Source organism: Brachyhypopomus gauderio, chromosome 15 (assembly GCF_052324685.1).
Source record: "Brachyhypopomus gauderio isolate BG-103 chromosome 15, BGAUD_0.2, whole genome shotgun sequence".
NCBI lineage: Eukaryota > Metazoa > Chordata > Actinopteri > Gymnotiformes > Hypopomidae > Brachyhypopomus > Brachyhypopomus gauderio.
Window position 1 is genome coordinate 5,605,154 of NC_135225.1, and position 20,509 is coordinate 5,625,662.

Consider the following 20,509-nt stretch of genomic DNA (forward strand, 5'->3'; position numbering starts at 1 on the left):
GGATCGTGGTTTTATTGTTTTATTGGATAACACACCGATGTATTTTTTTAATATATATTTATGGTTTGAATTATACTGATGTATTATTTTAAAGTATTGATACTTCTGCATGCAAGTATAAAACAGTAAGCAGTAGCTATAGCATAGATTTCGCTTAGGTTGAGTTGTTCCGACTGGGTCAGCTATTATAATTAGACTTTAGAACTTACCCAGCCTCCTTACGCAAACTTCAAAAATAAAGTCTATGTTCAATAACTAGCCTCGAAGAAACCTCTGATTTCTTGCAAAGAAAATGCTTATCTTGTTTTAAATGTCCAGCTCTCTCCTTATTTAGTAAGATACAGCCTGAAAATAATTTCATTTAAAAATTCTCACTGATCTCACATGCAAAAAAAAGTTCGAATTTGTGATTTTGTTTACAAAACATTTATCAGAAAAAAGAATATATCTCTTTATTTCCTCCTTTGTCGTGGATTATATTTTCTTTGGACTTTTTGCATTTGTAAGAGAGGCTAAACACCTACATGCCCAAAACTGTAAAGCTAATGGCAATGTTTAACCATGTTGATTTTGCAGAGTAATGTAAGCCTATACATTACATTTAGAATTACTTCAAGTGTTTGGCCTGTTTGAAGATGTGTGGATGGACTCAAATAACGAGCCCCAGATTTCAGTGTCTCAGAGGATTCTCCTTTTAGTTTCTCTAACCTATTTCTACGAGTTCCTGAGCTTCATCTGTGCAGCACATTTTCAATGCGACTCCCGTCCTAGTAATCCAGTCAAGGCATCAGGTTGACTCATATTTTCTCGCATAATATAATAATCTGCCTACATTAGTTTGTGTTGCATGACTTTTCGTTTTTAATCGAACGGCGCGCGAATGAAGTCGAAGAGTCACTGGGTAGAGTGGGTGGTTGAGCACTAGGACCGCGGGGACGCCTCCAGCCCGCCTCTTGGCGCGTCCCAAACCCGGTGAAGTGAAGAGGCAAAGTGGCCGCAGCGGCGCGCTGGAGCCTCGGACACAACAAGATGGCGGACCACAGGCGACGGAGAAATCGGAGAAGTTTCCCGGACACGAATCACATAAACAGTATTGACAGAGGTAGTTATACTTAAAATAAAAAAAGTTAAATTGGAGATTGCATTAGTATAGCGCGGCGTTCGTTTGATTTGACGCTTTCTCGTAAAGTGAAAGAAAGTGAATCAAAGTATCTTGAGTAGTTATGTGATTCGTGGTTATTTTACCCGGTTGCTTTATTCGCTTGTGTGTGGTTTGAAGCGGCGTTCGTGGCAGGTGAACTAACGGTGTGCGGCGGGGCAAGTTGGTCCGGGAGTTTTGCCCCTGCGGGTGGTGCAAAGCTCGCGAAAGGTTGGGACAGCTGTCGGTCGGTTTTCAACACATGCTGACTTTGTGCCTTCAAAAGGAAGTTTGCTTATAACGAATTACTAACCAGATAACTTTACAGAGAGGCGGCGAACATTTTAAAGAGAATATCGTATTTTTGTACACCAACAGTCCAGATAACGATTTAACGATTTTCTATTCGGGTTTCTTGGTATTCGATTATTCGAGTGTTTACTGTGTGTTTTTTAGGCTATTCTTAGCCGCGTAACCTGACGTTAGTTTGCAAACCATTGGCAAACAAAACTATTTTTTGCACTCATTTCTTTCTTTCTCTTTTTTTGCTATATTTAAACGATATTTTCAACGATTCCGTTTCAGCGTCGTGAGACGCTGCGTTGAAACCAACGAGGAAAGTTGTTGATGTTGAGAGAGTTTCGTAACAGGCTGAAACTGAAGATGTGAACCGCTGCTTTAAATTCCTGCAGCCCGCCTGGCCAACGCTGCCATTACAGCATCTACAGCTCCAGTGGGATCGATTTATTTGCACTTTATTGGTCATTTTATTTTTAAACTTAGCAAAAAAACATTTAATTGTTTACTACATTCTGACGCGTTGACTTTGTGCAGTTGGCAAGCTAAGTGTCTCCTTTTCCTGTGCCCTTGGCGCAGGGCTTGTGCGCTTTGGAGTGACCCATAAGAGCAGTCCAGACAGGCTCCGTTGTATTTGTCCTGCGTCTGTATGGTTTCCTGCAGTGAAATGAGGCCAAATTAAACTCCCAACGCATCCAAGTTCATTGTAGATCTCCGATAAGCGCAGCGCATGTCGCAAGGATCTGCGCGCCGGGAATAGAAAATTCCAGTGGAGTGTGTGTGTGTGTGTGAGGTGCTGTAAAGTGATGCTGTAAAGACAAAGTCACGGTAACCCATACCTGACTTTGGAGCTTAAAGTATCAAGAATCACGATTTTAAAGGCAATATCGTCCTGTCCTTGTCAAAATGCTTTTAGTGATTGATTGATGAATGGTTTCATATCTTCCTCTTATCATCATTGGTATGTAGGGTAGGGATTTTGGTCCTTTTTAAAGACCAAGCCAATTCTTCATCACCAGCTCTGTGTTTACCACACACATGCTGGTTTTCCATGTGACCGTGTTTGTGCAAATACATCCTCTCATTTATCATTTGTCTTTTACTCAGATGTTACAGGCGTGGAGGAGGTACCACTTTGTGATCCAGATCAGGAGATAAGTGCAATGGAAGAGCTGAACCCTAACACCAACGGAGTAGCTCCATGTGCTACTGAGGAAAAGCTTGAACCCGAGGAGGACGAGCCCATCGGTCATGGCGCTGGGCCGGTGCAGATTGTGCTTGCCAACCAGGACGATCATATATTTGAGTTGAATGCCGTTGCACTGGAGAAGATTCTAATGCAGGATCACATCAAGGATCTCAACGTGGTTGTGCTCTCTGTTGCCGGAGCTTTTCGCAAAGGCAAATCCTTCCTACTGGACTTCATGCTGCGCTACATGTACAACCAGGTGAGCCACTTCATGCGCTCACACGCTGTAAGGGCGTGACTCCTGTCGCCAGCATGCTCATGCTCGGCACCAGGCTCATCTTCACCGCCACGTTACGACGCCGTTAACTGGCCTGGCTGGTTTTGCACCAGGAGGCCCGCCATTAGCGTGACGTCACTTTCTCGTTCTCATCCCCCCCCCCCTTCTGTAGTCGCCTGAGTCATGGATGGGAGGAGATGATGAACCGCTCACGGGTTTCTCTTGGAGGGGGGGTTGTGAGAGAGAGACTACAGGAATACAGGCCTGGAGTGACGTGTTCGTAGTGGAAAAGCCAGATGGCAGTAAGGTGAGGTGTTGAGCATGAACTAATCACGTATCCACGCCCCCCGCTCGTTGGTCCTAAAACGTACCTGATGTCTAATCACAGTTTGATTTCAGGTGGCTGTCCTTTTGGTTGACACTCAGGGAGCCTTTGACAGTCAGTCCACCATTAAGGACTGTGCTACGGTGTTTGCCCTCAGCACCATGACCAGTTCTATACAGGTGTGTTTATGACGTGCAAAGAATGATTGTCGTCCGTGTGTAGGTGCTGTTGTATGTGCATATGGGTGCTATGGTTTCATGCCTGCCCTATGGGCTTTTTGTTTGTTCTAGGTTTATAATCTTTCACAGAATATTCAAGAAGATGACCTCCAACATCTCCAGGTACATGTTTCAGGGTTTTAAGCATGTATGCCAGAAAAATGTCAAAGATTCATGGCTCTATCTTTTCAGTGGCCCATAAATTGCAGGTTCAGGCTGGTGATTGATTTAGCTAGTTATGAACATTCCACTTTTTGACATGAGACAAATACCATAGATGTCAGTTGAATGTCATTGTCTTGCAATGAGCGGAGCACCTTTCTAGGTTTGGAGCTGTTTGGTTGGTTCTGAGTGGTGAAGCATCGTCTTTCTTCCCACGTTCATCCCTTTGGTGCTCTACTGGCCTTTCTGTTTGTGAGACTTGCTAGTTAATCTTCTGGTCAATCCCCTGATGAATACTAACTGGATAGTGTATTTGTTTTCTTCTTGATTTAAAGTATTGTCATCCACTATTGTAGTCAGGGTGTTTGCTCACCAGGGCATTTGGCTCTCTTAATAATGTCTTTAACAGTTAGCAATGCTGTAATATGAAAATAATACTTCTAACAGACTGCAAGCGTTCTGACAAACTCCAGAAGTGTGTTCAAACAGCCATGTAATCATGGCATTCACTTGATCAAACAGATAGCTTCAGTAATAAAGGTCAGTGTTTAACCTTATCAAACGGGTTCTCCAGTGTGAGTATTTTGTAGAGCAATGAGTACTATAAACTGAGCTATTCAGTTTGTTAGGGTCTCATTTTCAGTATACCTCAAAATATTGTATGTAAAACTTAACACATCATATTTCTACATCCAGTTGTTTAGTGTAACCTTTTGTGTTTAGCTTTTTACAGAATACGGCCGTCTAGCAATAGAAGAAGTCTCTGAAAAACCATTTCAGGTATTGAACAACTGTTCAGTAATATGTTATTTGCGCTTGTGCTCAACATTCATGTTTTTCTCTCACATCTATGTTTCTGATTGTGGGTTTTGTTCCTCCTCCAGAAACTGTTGTTTTTGATCAGAGACTGGTGTTTCCCTTATGAACACCAGTACGGCCTGGCGGGAGGTAATCACTTTTTGGAACGCAGGCTTCAGGTGAGACGTGAAGACGTGTGAGAACATCTGTGATGGTCTGAACTGGGTGTTAAAAAACGTCTTTCGTGTGATTGTGTGTTCAGGTGAAGCAGAACCAACACGAGGAGCTGCAGAATGTGAGGAAACACATTCACTCCTGCTTCTCCAGGATTGGCTGCTTTCTGTTGCCTCATCCAGGCCTGAAGGTTGCAACGAATCCCCGTTTTGATGGCAGACTGAAAGGTTGGAGCACTTTCATAATCAAGCTCGCATGTGGAGGCCCATCAAATGGTCTTCTAATCTTGTAGTGTTCTCTGTAGACATTGATGCCGAGTTCAAGAAAGAGCTACAGAGCCTGATACCTCTACTGCTAGCCCCAGCAAACCTGATTGAGAAGGAGATCAATGGTGCCAAGGTCACATGCAGAGACCTACTGGAATATTTCAAGGTCAGGAGTCTTGGTTATTGTCTGTACAAGCAGCACTTTTGTTTACTTTTACAAACATAGTAATATGTCTTTTATCCCCTAATGCATTAATAAAATGGACAGTGTGCTTCAAAGTATGTGAATATGTAAATATATTTTGTATACAGGCCTACATCAAAATCTACCAAGGAGATGAGCTGCCTCATCCCAAGTCCATGTTGCAGGTATGCTCTCGTGATCTCTGCACAATAAACACCTCAATACAATTAATAAATATCCCCCATATTATTATTCTAACTTGCTAGTTTGTAAACCTAAGCAGTTTCCTCCTGCAAAGACAGTTGCTGACATTATTGAAAAGAATGATTCTTGGTAATAACTGCTTAGTTAATTGATTAATGGGAGAACAATGATCACTCTTCATAGACAGCATGGTGTTTTTTGCTGTCTTTACTACTAACTAGTTGTGTATTGCTTGCTTGGATGCCCAGCTAACTACTACAGAGGTACACAAATGCATTTATTGCCCATGTTTTAGCAAAGGGGGTCACTCGCAGTACGTTTTTTCAGAATGCCTGTTTCTCAGTCGGCCCACTAGGCCGTCCTGTGGTCTTTTAAACATCAAGGGAAGTTTCAGCAGATTGCTCAGCTGTTTCAGTTTCCTTTGCTCACTGTGTCTCTGTCAAGGCAACTGCTGAAGCAAACAACCTGACCGCCGTGGCTGGGGCGAAGGACGCTTACAGCCGCTCCATGGAGCAGGTAGGGTCCACGCTTTGGTGCTGACGCCAGGAATCTTTACACAGTAGCATATTGTGACTATAACTAATCCCTCCATGTTAGATTTCATCTTAAGAATGAGTTGATTTATTCATTAATTTATAGATTTCTCTATTCAGTGAAAGTGAAGTAACTCAAGGGGCTTGAGGCCTCTCTTAATATAGCTGTAGTGTAAAGTTGCGAGGTAACCTAGATAACTGAAAATAACTTGAGGCCACAGCACTAAAATAGCTTGTAATTTGGCCTAGATAACTTTAATCCCATTGCTACATTTGAAGTATGATTTTTGTCTTATATGGGTTCTCTTACCAATGAGATTTAAGGTCATTTAAAGGTAATTTACAGAAATGTAAAAATATTTTCTCACCGCCTCATAGATCTGTGGTGGAGATAAGCCATACCTTGCACCAATAGATCTTCAGCGCCATCATGAGGACCTGAAGCAATCATCTGTCCAGCAATTCCGTTCTGTCAAGAAAATGGGAGGAACGGAGTTCAGCCAGCGATACCAAGAACAGCTGGAGTCTGAACTCGATGAACTTTACTCAAACTTCACTAAACACAATGAAAGCAAGAACATTTTCTACGCAGCGAGAACTCCGGCCACACTGTTTGCCGTTATGTTTTTTGCCTACGTCGTATCTACAGTAACAGGCTTCATTGGCATGTCGGCAATCGCAGCCCTGGCCAACCTTGCCATGGGCGTGTCACTGATGTCACTCTGTGCGTGGGCCTACGTCAGGTACTCTGGGGAATATCGAGAAGTGGGTGTGGCTATAGACCTCACCGCAGAAGCCTTGTGGGAGCAGGTGGGTGGTGCTTTCTTATGCCTGTTAATGAATTAACATTCCAACACTAAGGCGAGTTTATTTATACGATGCCTTTCAAACACAATGGCAACTCGTAGTGCCCTAGAATGCAAATGCTACCAAAAGTTACGTGGGTTTTTCTTTGTAGTTTTTAATTGCTATGAGAAGCTAAACATATTGGATTTTAATGACAACTAGGTTAATCTTCCACACTATTTCATACAAGTGGCAACAATATGACCTCGAAGACGATCTCTCAATAAAGAATGGCAGTTGGGTCCTTTAGGTCTTCCTGCTGAGCAGAATGCCACGGCTGCTGGGGCCTGATATTCTGATGAGAAAAGTACCAAAATATTAATCAACTTTGCAATTTTTAGTTACAGCCACAGTAAAAAAAAAACTGTAAAGTCCTTGAATATTTTATTTATGCACATTTTAGTAAAGGTGAGGTAAAAGCTTATAAAAAAAAAACCCCAGCATGACCTTTGAGATTAGTAAAATTCTAGGCATACCCCCAAAACACTTTGCTTGAGAAGTCACTTGCATATTAAAATGAGACTAGAGATTATGATGCCCAGCTAATAAACGTGCCTGCTTGGTAATGTGGCCACCCTTCCTCCCCAGTGTAATGTTGCATTAGCGTACAATTTAAGAAACATCCCACATAACCCTAACTTGAAACTTTGTAAACCTGAGCAATGTGCTCCAATAACAGCAGTAGCTAACATTTCAGTGAAGAATTTAGCCTTTATCGATTGTTAATTAGTTGGGAGAACAATGATCACTCTTCCTGGACAGCAAGGTTTTTTATTTTTCTTTTACAGTCTTTACCAAGTCCTTGTGTTTACCACTCGCTTGGATACTTGGCTAGCTGCTACAGAGATGCGTGAAGGCACCTAGTGCATGTGTGATTCAGCAAAATGGGTCACTAATAGAACGTCAGAATGCCTCTTCTAAGCCTGTCTGTCTTACTAGTTAAACATCAAGGGAAAGGTCACTTGATATTGGGGGGGGGGGGGGGTTGAAGTACATGTCGATGTATATTCTAGACAGCTCAGTGAAATACTCAGGTCATATAGTCTTCACCCCCTATGGTAGGTCCCAACTGCCACTTGAAAGGTTGAACATTTTATCAGCCTTTTACTACTTCTAACATGGGTTTGACATTTTTATTCCTTTACTGATTGTCTTTAAAACCTTGTGCAGGTTCTACATCAACTGTGCTCTACTGGTAGTTTCTCAAGAGTATGACTTCTTGACTCTTATTGAGTCATTTTTTTTCTGCTCAGTTTGAAATGCTTAGTTGCTGTGCCCCCCATAATTCTTTGTTGATGTTTACTTACTTCCTTGGTTGTTCATGATGTATAACTTTTTCTCTCTTGTTCTCTTTTAATTTTCTGTAGGTGATAAAACCACTGACCGAGCAATACATGGAAGAGAATATCCGTCAAACTGTAGTTAACTCCATAAGAGCCAGTCTCACTGAACAGGTGACGCACACCACGAAGTTGAAGACCACCTGACAACGAAGAGCCCCCATACACCTCCTTGGTTCAGTGAAGGGTGTGTTGTGCATAGTTTTATTGTGGACTCTCTTCCCTTAGACTGAAAAAGAGAAAAGAATAAAAACCAAAGTTTACAACCCAACCCTTCCCTTTCACCCCTTTAGTGAGTGACACAAGCTCAGTCACTATAATGTTAAAGCACTTGTGATTTTAGGTCCGATTTAAACATACATGCATGCGTATTTGGTTGTCTGTGGGCTAAGCAGTTTTTTTTCAGGTTCAATGTAGCACTTGTTTAGCTATTTTAAAGTCAATTAGTCCCTGAATTTCTATATTTAAATTGGTTCTGATTTATTTCTTAATATTGATCTTTAAAATCAATCATGTTGTCGAGTTTAAGGACAGTGCAACAATGCAAATTATGCCTACTGTCAGACCTGACTGGTATTGAGCTGGTATATTTCCCTCTTTAGAGGGGGCAGTAAATGTGCTGAGGTTAAGGTGTTTGTAAATTAAAAAACTTCAGGCTGTACCATAACCTAAAGAAAGCATATGAATATATAAATATAATTTTATATTTACATCATGAATGAGCTTAGTTCACGGTTGAATAATTGGATCCCTCTGTACTCATTGTGAATTGAACATTGAACTTACTGTACTTGCCTACAGCCTGCCTGAATTGGACACTGTATGATGGGGGTGTGTATCAGATTACTTGCTTTGCATAGATTTTAAGCATACATCTAAATTATTTTTTCAACAATTAAAAATGTTTTTTGCTGGTTTAATACAGTTTCTCTAGTGAATTCTATTTTCAGAGTTGTTCTATGCACCCGATCAAACATTTAAAATCTTTGCATGTTTAGCTTCTGCTCATACTGATTCGGTTGCACAGTTAACTGCCATTAAACACCATGGGTTTACCCGCTGGATGAAATTGTTCAGTGATGTATTGCAGTGCGTATTTTAATAGCATCCAACTAGGGTTGATGGAAGTGATGTTAGTAGCGTTAGTAGAGTACTTGGCTGAAGTATGTTTTGGTCAAGCTAGTTTTATTTTTATTTGTAATAGCAAGTTGCAGCTGATGTAAAGTGCCAAATCCCAGACGCCTGCAGTTGAATTCAAAAGAATCCGTTTTGGCTCCTACGGTTGCACAGCTATGGTCGTGTTTCTATGGTGACTGACATTTTTAAACAGTTCGAACAATAGGGCTGGAGTCGTGCGGCATCCTGCCGTTAGTCTCGTTTGGACATGAGAAACTGCTGCAGAGCCGATAAGGTAAGAGCTGTGAAGGAAATATGTTGTGAATTTTATTTTTGTTTTTTGGTGTGAGTTCAGTCATAACCTTTTGCTAGAAGTCAGTGTATACATTGAACACATTCCGGCATAAATTAGACTGTCCACAGATTTTTTTTTTTTGCTACCCTGGCTAAGCTAAGATCTATAAATCAGCAGCACTCCAAATATGCAGGCAACAGTGTTCAATTTTCCTGGTTAAAATGTGTAAAATGGTGAATTTATTTAAATTACTTAACTAATTAGACATTTGAAATTACTTCTTGTACTTGTACTACTTGTAATTACTTTCTAATTACAGTTCCTAGATTTGAATAATGAAACAGTCTTGCAAATATATTTGAAGGGACCAAAGAATACCAACGTGAAATTATAAAGTAACAACTGCTTCTTCACACAATTGGTGGCAACCATCAAGACCAAAGAAGCCTTCAAGAAGGACTCAATCAAATGTTAAGGACGTTTCCTTACAATAACAAAAGGCCTGTTAATTGTACCACACCTCAAGTAATGTGCACAAAACAATGAGGCTTTGCCCCCTAACAGGAATGTGTATGAAGGGATTTTAACCACAATGGAGGTGAAAGAAGGCAAAGTTGGCCTGGATACTGAGGAGCCCATGGCGGGAAGATCAATACATGCAAACCCTCATGAAATACCAGCTGTGGGAAACTTGGACTCTGTTAATTTGAATGTTAATACAGTGGCAGTTTCTTCACAGGTTACCTTGACCAAGAAATCAAAGTTGAAAGAAAGGGTTAGAGATGGTCGTCTGCCCGTTAAAGGAATGCAGGCTGACTTTTCTGAGACTTTGAAAGAAAAGCTGCAACACAAAGATCTGGAAAATCAACACACTGTACGCATGCTGCTGATGTTTTACCGGGAGCTGAAGGACAAAATGGAGGTGTGGGAGACGACCGAAGCGAAGGCCGAACTCGTGGCAGAGAAGCTAAAGCGGGAAGAGGAGAAGAACCTCGAGGTTACGGAGAGGTTCAACAGCGTCTGTGAGGACATGAGAGCGGAAATCTGCATAGCCAAGAGCAACAATGAGAGCTTTGTCAAGCAGCTCAAAGCTCTGCTGGAAAAATATAAGCGACTCCAAAAACGTGCCGGTACTTTCAAGCAGCAACTCCTAGAGGAGCGTACGAAGAAAAAGATGTATCAAAAGACGGTAAATAAAACACAACGGATGGCCGAAGAGCTACTGATGAATCGGACTCTCCTGGAAGAACAGATGGACGATGCAACGAGGGAGCTCTGTGAATGCCGGAAAAAAATACAGTCGATGGAGGAGGAGGAGAACGAGTACTACATTGGAAGTATGAAGGCGGCTGAAGAGGAGAGATCAGCCCTGAAAGCTGAATGTTGTAGCCTTGGCCAGCAGCTCTGGAAGACTCGGGAGGAGAACAAGAAGCTTGCTCAAGCAGTTCACGCCAAAGAACTAGAAAAGGGAAGAGCTGAGAGAAACCTACAGGAATCACAGAAGGCAGTTAAACAGCTTTATGAAGAACTGGGTGAGAGTAAAACAAAAACAGAATCAATTTATCTACAGTTTGAATCCATGAAAAAAGAGTGCAAACTTCTTTATAACAGACATACAGTTGAGATACTTGATCTAAAGGAGCAACAGAAGGCCAGTATGGAACAGTTTGAGAGTATGAAAACGGAGTGCGAGGCCTTAAATGGAGTTGTCTGTAAACTGAAGAAAGACAAATGCGTGCTGAAAGGGGAGCTGGAGACCCTTCGAGAAGAAAAGGAAAAGTCTGAGACGGCAGGCAAACGCGAAGCGGAGAGACTGCGGGCGATTGTGGCCCTGCTGGAGAGGGAGAGGGGTCTGCTCCTGAACGAAATGGGAGATCTGAGGAAGGACTACCTCAGTCTCAGTGATCGAATCACACAGCGGATTGGGCAGCTCCACCAGACTGATGACCCCATGTGCATCACAGAAATATCAGTTCACCACCACATGGCACCCAAAACAGATAAGGCAGTTGCCCCAATAGCCAGTGTGAACAGTAAGTACAGATATTTAAACTAATCAAAAATTAATCAAAATGGTTGAGTTTAAAAGAATGAATATAGCAACATTACAAATTAACATGAATTTTTTTTTCTAGTGATTGAGCAAATAAGAAGAAAACTAGAGGAGGAAGAAAAGTGGTTCCATGAAGAAACTGGAGAGCTGCTTCAAGAACCTTAAAACATTTACATTCATCTTACATCCCAGTTACTCCTGAAGGAACAATGGAGAACCCGCTCAGTTATACATCTGTAGCCTCAGTTTCTGAAAGCTGTCTGCAATAGTCATGCCAATAAAGTTTTTACCTACTCATTGATTTTCCGGAGAGAATTTCCTTAATATTAACTGTTAGTGGGATCAGACTGACCCACATTTTCTGTAAGGCATCTCAGACCAGGCAGTTTTTCCGTTTAACAAAAGAACCCAAGAACCAAAGTGCTTCCCTTCCAAAGTGTAGGTAATGGAATGATGAATAAAGAGAAACCATTACCCAGTGAGATTCATTACATGTATTTGATGGTCATCAACCTCTAGACCAGTGGTTCTCAAACTTTTTCTATCATTCCCCACCTCAGGCGAACGTAATTTGTTGACCGGGGGATCCGGTACAAATTCATTAAAGGGCCGAATCTAACCCTGGTTCACGCTGTTCCGCAGACATTTTAAACATCCGGGCCTTATGCAAAACGAACAGACATTAAAATGACAGGCTTAAAAAGGTTCATTTCTTCCAATTGCTTGCGCCCCACCTGCAATACCCATGCGCCCCACACTTCGAGAAACGCTGCTCTAGACAAACAAATCTTTAAATCCAGGCTATTTATTCAAAACACACATGATCCACATATTAACCATACATGCAAAAAATATTCAAAGTGCTTTAAATTGACATTTCCGTTTAATGTTGACAATTTGGTGAGCAGTTGTCAACATTTCTCAATTTTAAAATGTCATGTGAACTGCTTGGACCCAAAAAACAAAAATAAGGTGCATTAAAACCTCTCATTAAAACCCAATGAAACATTGCCTTTGTGAACATCATACAAGCACGCCAAATTATAAAACAACCTTCCATAAGAGAATAACCATCAGTTTAGGACAACAAAAAAAAACAGCGGTGTACTCCACAGGTCCGGAAAGCATCATATGGCCAAAGTTGGGCTCTATACACTTTTGATGGATTGTTTGATTTGCCGAGGACAGTCCTATTATAATTATTCGATGCAGTTACTGAGGTCTGCAGCCAGTAAAGAAGCACACACGAACAAGCGCCTTCTAACATTACGGTCCTGGCAAAGCTTCTGACCACTACTATTTCACTACCTTTCAAATGAAATAATTATATGGAAACAACAGCAGTTAACAAAAGCATCCTACATAACTTTACTCTTCCCATGAACAGCAGTTGAAGACCAGTTTGCTGGAGAGGTGCCATCTACAACGTCTCCGTCATCTTTAACGTGAGGACCCGCTGAGCGCTCACAGCAGACAGATGTCAGAGTTTCCTTCCTCAGTCTCAACCACCCTAAACACACCATCCTTCTCTTGTTTGACACTTTTCTTGGCTTGATCTGAAATAAATTACACAAAATCATGTAAAAACAATAACCCTGCAGTTTCTCTCTCTCTCTCTCACACACAAAGGAATGCAACAAATACACCATGACCAGTACAGCTCTGTAAACTCAGTGGTAACCTGTAAGCCCTTTTAATAGAGCAGACGCTGCTCTACTTACCAAACAGGTCGCTGCGATCCAACAATATGTTGAGATCTGTGTCACTGATGACTTTCCCTTTGGTGCTCTTGATTGCCCTGAAACAGACGTACAGTAGAACATGACAGTGTTCAGATATTGCAGCTTGGCCAACTGACGTGACCCGATATGGAGACACCGTCCATTAGCTCACAGAATACATATTCCCAATAGGACCTTATTTTTTGTACTAAATCTTCTGTAGGCCTGTACTTTTAGTACAGTCACTAGTACTAGATTCATGTTCCTACATATAAACATTTGAAAACATTTTCACTTATGAAAAGACAAAAAAATTATCTCTGAATGTAATTCATTTTCATGTTTTTCCATCCCTTATAATACACAACATTGCAAAGTTTGTGCGCTCAGGTGTTCATGCAGCGTGAGGCTGAACGCAGTACCTGTCGTATTCTCTGGAGTTGAGCAGATCCCTGAGCTCATTCACATCCATACAACTCTTGGACTGCTTGAGTTCAGCTTTCCCTCCTTTAAACTTGCCTGAAGAAAGAGGACATGAAAATATGGGTTGTAGACGGGGGAGGAGGTAACACACACACACACACACACACACACACACACACACCCCGTGTAATATCTGCTGTGTTAACACACCAGCAACACACACATGGCTTTTTCTGCTGTTTGAGTTAACCACTTACTGCATGAACTGTTTAAAGGTCTAGAGAAGCAAATATGAGAATGTTTACAAACTTGAGGGTTTTTTTTACGCTTTATTATGCATTGAGCACAAAGTATATTCACTTGCACTCCCTGGTGGACAAAACCCATTTTGTTGGGCAGCTCCCTGAAGTAGAGAAAAGTTAAAAGATTCGATTTCTGTATTTTATAAACGTACTTTTATGAATGACCATCTTCTCCAGTTTGCGCTTGACAGACGCGATCTCGAGGATCTTCTCGTCAATAGTGTTCGCCGTGATGAGACGGTACACCACCACCGGCTTGGTCTGGCCGATGCGGTGACACCGATCCTGGGCCTGCAAGTCTGCCTGGGGGTTCTGTAGATGAGCGCACAGTAAATTACTCTTAAAGAGCTGATGAACATCTGACGACATGTTTTTTGCCATTTCACAATTGTAAGGAAGTTGGGGGGGGGGGGGGGGGGGGGGGGTAAAATGGTGGGTGTCACGTGTACTGCTTGGCAGAGCAGGAGAGATAAATACCCAGTCACTGTCATATATGATGACCGTGTCCGCAGCTGTGAGGTTGATCCCAAGTCCACCAGCTCTTGTGCTTAGGAGGAAGATGAATACCTCTGGATCCGAGGAGAATTTCTTCATCTGCGGCAAACAGAATTGGATTAACAGATGCATTCAAATGAACACGGTTTGTATGTCATCTCCAACACCTTTGAGGCATCGCAAAATAAAATAAATGCTACATACATTCTCATCTCTCTCCGTGTACTTCATGCTACCATCCAACCGGCTGTACTGATAATTCCTCAGATAACAGTAATCCATCAGAATGTCCAAGATTGAAGTCATTTGACTGAAGATTAGCACCTGTCAAACCAATCAGAAGTCAAACTACAAATGTAAGACATGATACAATACAGGAATACCAAACAAATTGTTTTTAATCGGGGGAGGGTTTAACCTTATGTCCTCTCTTTTTTAGTTCTGGAAGCATTCTGTCCAGAATCAAAAATTTTCCTGATGACTCCACCAGCTGTTCATCAATCTTTAACGCAAACACAACATTTTCACATAAATGGTGAAGAGTCATGTTTCTCGTGTCCGTCACACACAGGTCTCATCTATTCAAGAAATCAGCTTCATGATCCTTGAAAAAGAGGCTGTTGTAAAGTTGAACTTACCTTGAACTGATCAGTGCCAGGGATGAGAGGATACTCTATGAGGTACGGATGATTGCAGCATCTCTTCAACAGCATCAGTATATTCTGTAGCTTCAGGTTGATCTGGGCATCTGCAGGCATCTGAACATCTAGCACAGGGACAAAACTGAAGATACACCAAAAAGTATCAAAAAAAGTATCAAGTCAGTTTGACTTCTAAAGCGAACACATAAAATTATGGCTAATTACACAGAATTGTAATCCAAGCAATACTGACTCCTTCTGAGACTCCATTTCCTTCTGAATTTTCTCAGCGTATTTCTCGAGGTCACTGTAAGAATCACTGCTGTTTTCGTAGTAGTCCACCATCTTTCGACATCTACGTTTTGGCCGCCCGGTGGATGACATCGGCACCGGTGTAGCGTCGTTCTTGTTTAATGGAAATAAAAATACATGACTATTTTATAATGGTGAATTGAAAATCTGTACTATGCATATGCCATACACAACGACCTTACCTTCTCCTGGCCAAGGACCTTTGCAATTGTTCTGTCAACAATAGCCCTGTAAAAGCATTCCTGTTTGGGGGTTAGAGGAGCATACACCACTATCTCCTTCTTCGGTGGAACGTCCAGCGTTACGTCGGACTTCAGTCGTCTCAGTAGAAAGGGTGTGAGAATCTGTAAGAAATTTAGCTTGATGTAAATATTCAAAGATTTGAAATCTGAAATGCAACTATGGGCAAAACCTGAAAGTGCATTTTAAGGAACTCGTCGTTTCTGCGTAACGGTAACTTCTAAGCACAAGTGTTTTAAGCTTGGTCCTTGTGTGCTCACCTGGTGAAGCATGTCCAGAATGTTCTTCTCCTGCTCATTGGCCACAATGGCGTCTGCACCTGAGCTCATGGTTCCGATGTCAAACCAAGACTCAAAGCTTTAAAGAAGAATCCACAAAATCAGATTGAAAAAACAAGATCATTATGCAGTACAGATCAAAATGTACTTTTGCCAACTTGCATGTGATATTCCTCCGAACGACCAAATACCTCTTCAAGTCATCAAACACGTCTGGGAGGAGGAAATTAAGGAGAGACCAGAGCTCTGCGAGATTATTCTGCAGTGGAGTTCCCGTCAGGAGCAGCTTGTTATCGCTGGGCAGAAGCTTCAGCTCTCGCACCAAACGACAGTTCAAGTTCTTTATCCGATGGCCTTCATCGACTATCAGATACTTCCACTGGAAACGCTGGACAACAAATGGAAGGGACCATTGCTAACTTGTTTGACCTTTTACAAATTGACATTTCTCCAAAAATCTCAACACGTCAATCCAATTACTGGTGTATGGGATACTGAGTCTTACCTGAAGAAACTTCCTGTCAATCATGGCAATTTCAAATGAAGTGACGACTACAGGGCGCATGTTCAGGGAACCCTGAGTCTTACGAATGTTCTTGATAAGGCTGCGTCTCTCAGCCTGCGAGCCATGGTAAAGCATTACAGTAATCTAAAAAAAAAAACACACACACACACACAAGAAATCAGTTATGCCATGATACCACAAATAACAGAACCCTTATAACATGGTCACAAACAACCACTTAAAAAAAAAACCAAATGCCTTATAAATGCTGGGGAAAGTAAATTCTCCGTTTCAGTAATCTCACCTCTGGGGTGAAGTGCTTGAACTCACTAATCCAGTTGGGCAGCGTGGAAAGTGGTGCGACAACCAAAAACGGGCCCAGGACCTTCTTCTCGATCATCATGGCGATGTGAGCGATGCACTGGATGGTCTTCCCCAGCCCCATCTCATCAGCCAGGATCCCGTTAATCCCGTTCTCCCACAGCATCTACGCCGCAAAACACCACCACATCAACACTCCCAACTCCAGCAAGACATGAAACATCCACAACGTGGCTCGTACCGTGAGCCTCTCTGTCTCGCTTTTATGTTTTTTCTCCCCTGTGCAGACAGATGTCTGCAGGCATTTGATCACATTCTACCACACACTCTGTGGTTCTTTGCTGTGTCTCCTGGTGCCTACTTACCCTAAGCCATTCAATGCCCTCCACCTGGTACCACCTCATCACCCCCCCGGTGAAGAGATTGGGCTGATACAAGGGTACAGGCTGCCCGTTAACTGTCCTCTCGGGGTCCAGCATTTGCTTGGCGTTGTTCCGTACAGCTTCCGAGAGCCGGCCTTTTATGTCAGAGTTTGAGTCACTTAAATTCTCTATATCCTCTGCTTCAAGTTTCTTTTGGGTAGGAGTCTCCTTCAAAGAGAACATTTAGTAAGACCTAAACATGTAAACATTTGTTTGTTTATAGCCCTTCAGATGTGAGAATCAATTTTTAGTATTAGTACAAGATTTATTTCTGAAAACATGGCATTATTTCCCCAAGAAAATAAAAATCAGTTACCTCATCCATTTTCTGTCTTTTGGCTTTTGACAAGATTTCCTATAAAAACAAAAAGCTCGTCATGTGACTGTAGACTGAGGGCTTTGAAGATAATGTAGCCTACAAACTTCTATTTTTACAGAGAAACAGCTCAGTCATACAGCAATTAGACCTTACAGGATAGGGAAATATCTCACAGAACCCAGAGCAAAAAAACTCACTTCTTTTGACATAACATCTGCAATTTTGTAGTCTTCCTCTCTTTCTCGCTTTCTCCTATGAACTAAAAACAAAGACCAGTAAACAAATAATCCAGGGGAAGAATGTTAAGACTTGCAGATAAACTCTTGGTTATTTTATTATGTCCTAAAATACAAATCTATACAAAACGTGCCAATTATTAATGGCGGATACAGCAATGTACTGAAAAACAAGTAACAAAACTACAGATTACCTTTCTCTGCCTTTTTGCCATTGCCCTAAGGAATTAAAAGACAAACTGTTAGTCATGTGCTTATAATGATATTGCATGCTGGCATATTTAAAAACACGATACATAGTTCAAGAAACATCCCAGTCCATTCAAGAACACGTCTCATGTGGGGAAGTGTGCTGGGAAGCTTACCTTCTGTTCTGAAGCTGCTTGTTTCTTTTCCAGTCTCTCTTTTTTGTGTTTTTCCTGTATTAATTAAATAAGTTATTTCTCAAGAAGAAAAAATCTGAAATCTAGAATGTAGAAAAATGACACCAGTGTGTACAAAAGGAAGAGGTGGGCATGTGCTCAGCTTTGTTAGTGTTGTGATTCACTAATATATAAACACTACATATCAAAAACCCTAGATGACCAGATGATAGTGATCTCAAATTAAAGATCCTTTAGAAACAGGGTATATATTGAATCCCACACAGGGATCTGAGGTTTGCAAGTATTTCTTTGGTTTCCCCATTGCCCTTACAGCTACACATTACAAGAACAAAGTCTATTCTGAATAAACTGTTCTTAGAATAATCCAAGGTCCACGAAACGTTCCTCTTCTGGACCGAAGATCATACCTCCAGTTGCTGATGTTCCATTTTTGTAAGGAGAAATTTGGAGTAAATATTGCTCTTCTCCAACAGGTGCTGGAGCCTCTTAAATCGCATTTCTTGAGTTTCTTTTTCCCATGACTGCCTGGCCTGCAAAAGACAAAGCAGAAAATAAGTATATTAGAACATATAGAGCAATACTGTTGAAATCTGTGCTCACAGGTTTACAAACACACACAGAATTACATAACCATAACAGCCCTTTCAGTTAGGAAGCCTAATAGTTCATTAAATTAGTAATTTTATAAAGGGATGATGAGTTTTCCTATATTACCTTTTCCATCATTTCTCTTTCCTTTCTTTCTCCTTCTTCCATTAAGTTTTTTTCTTCCTCTTCCATCTCCTTGGTAATGAGCACATCTTCGTCTTGACATTTTACTGCAAGGGCAAAGCGCACACAAATTAAATGACCAGCCAACCACTTAGACTCGAGTAAACTGCAGGAACTATAACGCATATATAAAAGTGTTGTTTGCACCATGGCACCACGAGATTGAACCCATCATGAGATTTAACCCATACCTGCAGCGTCGACCTCCAGACAGGCGCCTTCTGGCTGCTCAGACTCGTTTGGCTTGGGGCACTGAGGAGACACACTGCGGGTCTCTTCTTTAACGCTGTGTTGGGGAAAATAAACAAGTTACTGACTGTATAGGTAAACAAACAAACAAACAAACGACTGGACAGGTAAATAAACAAACGACTGACTGGACAGGTAAATAAACAAACAAATGACTGGACAGGTAAATAAACAAAAAGTAAATCGCAGCTGGGGTGCGGAATAGACGAGGTAAAAACCGAGACAAAAAGTATAAAAAGATCTATGTAGCCAGCTATTTAGATATACTTATATCTGTTTAGATCTACTTGGTATTAAATATCTAGCTAGGAATCAGTTCAGCTGGTTTCTGTAAGGACTCACCCACTCATCTTGCGTCTTTACCCGGATGAAAATACAAATGCAAATGCAAAAAGCAAATCTTGCGTACAGGAATGTAATAACTAGCGAGGTATGTACTCAATCTCACAATGTTTTGTTTTTTATCAATATACCACCGAGAAAACACAGATATAATAGTTCCCTATATCACTATTGTTCACCCGCTAGCGCTATTTATTCATCCACAAACGACCAAGAGCACAGCAAAGCACCAAGATCAGAGTTACAAAGAACTTAAATAACTTGCAACTTGCAGATTCTTAACAAATCTTCCAACTAAATGTCAGCTAACTAATTCAGCAAACGTGTGAAACACCCAAGACACTTGGACCACAAACCCAGACGGGAGAGCGACTGTGTGCTGAGACACGCCGAGACCGGAACAGTTTCGCGCCAATTTGGACGCAACCATCTTAAGTTTTTGTGGGGTAAACTTAGATCTCGGTTACGATGTAAAACGTTTTGTTATATTTAAATTCCATTGAAATACTTTAATGTATTATTCGATTCATTCATTTAATATTCACTTTAACAGTTTTTTTATGTATTCCACAAGGAATTCCATGGATACGAATACCATGCATACTGTACTCCCCCAGCCTTAAAGTGAGCGACCTGCTTACGTAATATTTCCCGCGAAAGTTTCTGGCAAGGGGGGTGACTACTTCCGGTTTGTTTGTTGCAGGACTGTGTAGATATTTATTATTGCATGCAGCACAGTATCATTACAAAACAAGTTTGTGCGACATTTTACTTTTTTCTTTGCGAGTAGAATTTATGGTAGTAAAGACGTTAACGTGCTACATGCACTATTGGCAATTTACCCGATCAAATATCAACCTAAGTAGGAGGCTGCGTGTACTTTGGTGAATATAGTTAAGACATTAGTGATAAATAAAATACTAGAGGTTAATATACCCGTTTGTTTTATAAAGCGAACTGTGTAGATAAACACGAACAGTTGGATAAAACCAGAACGTTTCACTTTAATTTCATAGCGCTGACTGAATATCAACCAGATGTTTAAAAAAATTGGGACACGGAAGTGGGAGAGAAAGCTTACACGTGGTCAGTGATTGCGGAGTGCGCATGCGTTAAAACAAACCACACACA

General features: G+C 41.3%; 3 protein-coding genes across 3 annotated transcripts; 2 read left to right on the top strand and 1 right to left on the bottom strand.

The window, feature by feature from the left end:
* The first annotated feature begins 943 nt into the window (after positions 1–943).
* atl2 (atlastin GTPase 2) lies at positions 944–8,871 on the top strand. Its single transcript, XM_076975088.1, has 13 exons — positions 944–1,102; positions 2,543–2,883; positions 3,074–3,208; positions 3,301–3,405; positions 3,517–3,567; positions 4,330–4,386; positions 4,491–4,583; positions 4,667–4,805; positions 4,883–5,010; positions 5,157–5,213; positions 5,677–5,748; positions 6,144–6,575; positions 7,979–8,871. Exons 1-13 carry the CDS (start codon positions 1,030–1,032, stop codon positions 8,096–8,098), a joined length of 1,803 nt encoding a protein of 600 aa, XP_076831203.1. The 5' UTR covers positions 944–1,029; the 3' UTR covers positions 8,099–8,871.
* Positions 8,872–9,143: 272 nt separating this feature from the next.
* Positions 9,144–12,575, top strand: cccdc110 (coiled-coil domain 110 molecular ruler complex subunit). Its single transcript, XM_076975089.1, has 3 exons — positions 9,144–9,362; positions 9,682–11,395; positions 11,498–12,575. Exons 2-3 carry the CDS (start codon positions 9,955–9,957, stop codon positions 11,578–11,580), a joined length of 1,524 nt encoding a protein of 507 aa, XP_076831204.1. The 5' UTR covers positions 9,144–9,362; positions 9,682–9,954; the 3' UTR covers positions 11,581–12,575.
* On the bottom strand, positions 12,205–19,771 carry hells (helicase, lymphoid specific). The gene is made up of 23 exons (XM_076975087.1): positions 19,379–19,771; positions 18,979–19,073; positions 18,731–18,834; positions 18,424–18,546; positions 17,996–18,049; positions 17,825–17,849; positions 17,592–17,653; positions 17,392–17,430; positions 17,019–17,243; positions 16,637–16,819; positions 16,333–16,476; positions 16,019–16,215; positions 15,810–15,906; positions 15,492–15,653; positions 15,251–15,402; positions 14,995–15,139; positions 14,775–14,858; positions 14,561–14,680; positions 14,339–14,455; positions 14,014–14,173; positions 13,559–13,655; positions 13,137–13,213; positions 12,205–12,971 (listed from the first exon to the last, which is right to left on the bottom strand). Exons 1-23 carry the CDS (start codon positions 19,384–19,386, stop codon positions 12,880–12,882), a joined length of 2,562 nt encoding a protein of 853 aa, XP_076831202.1. The 5' UTR covers positions 19,387–19,771; the 3' UTR covers positions 12,205–12,879.
* Between the last annotated feature and the right edge of the window lie 738 nt (positions 19,772–20,509).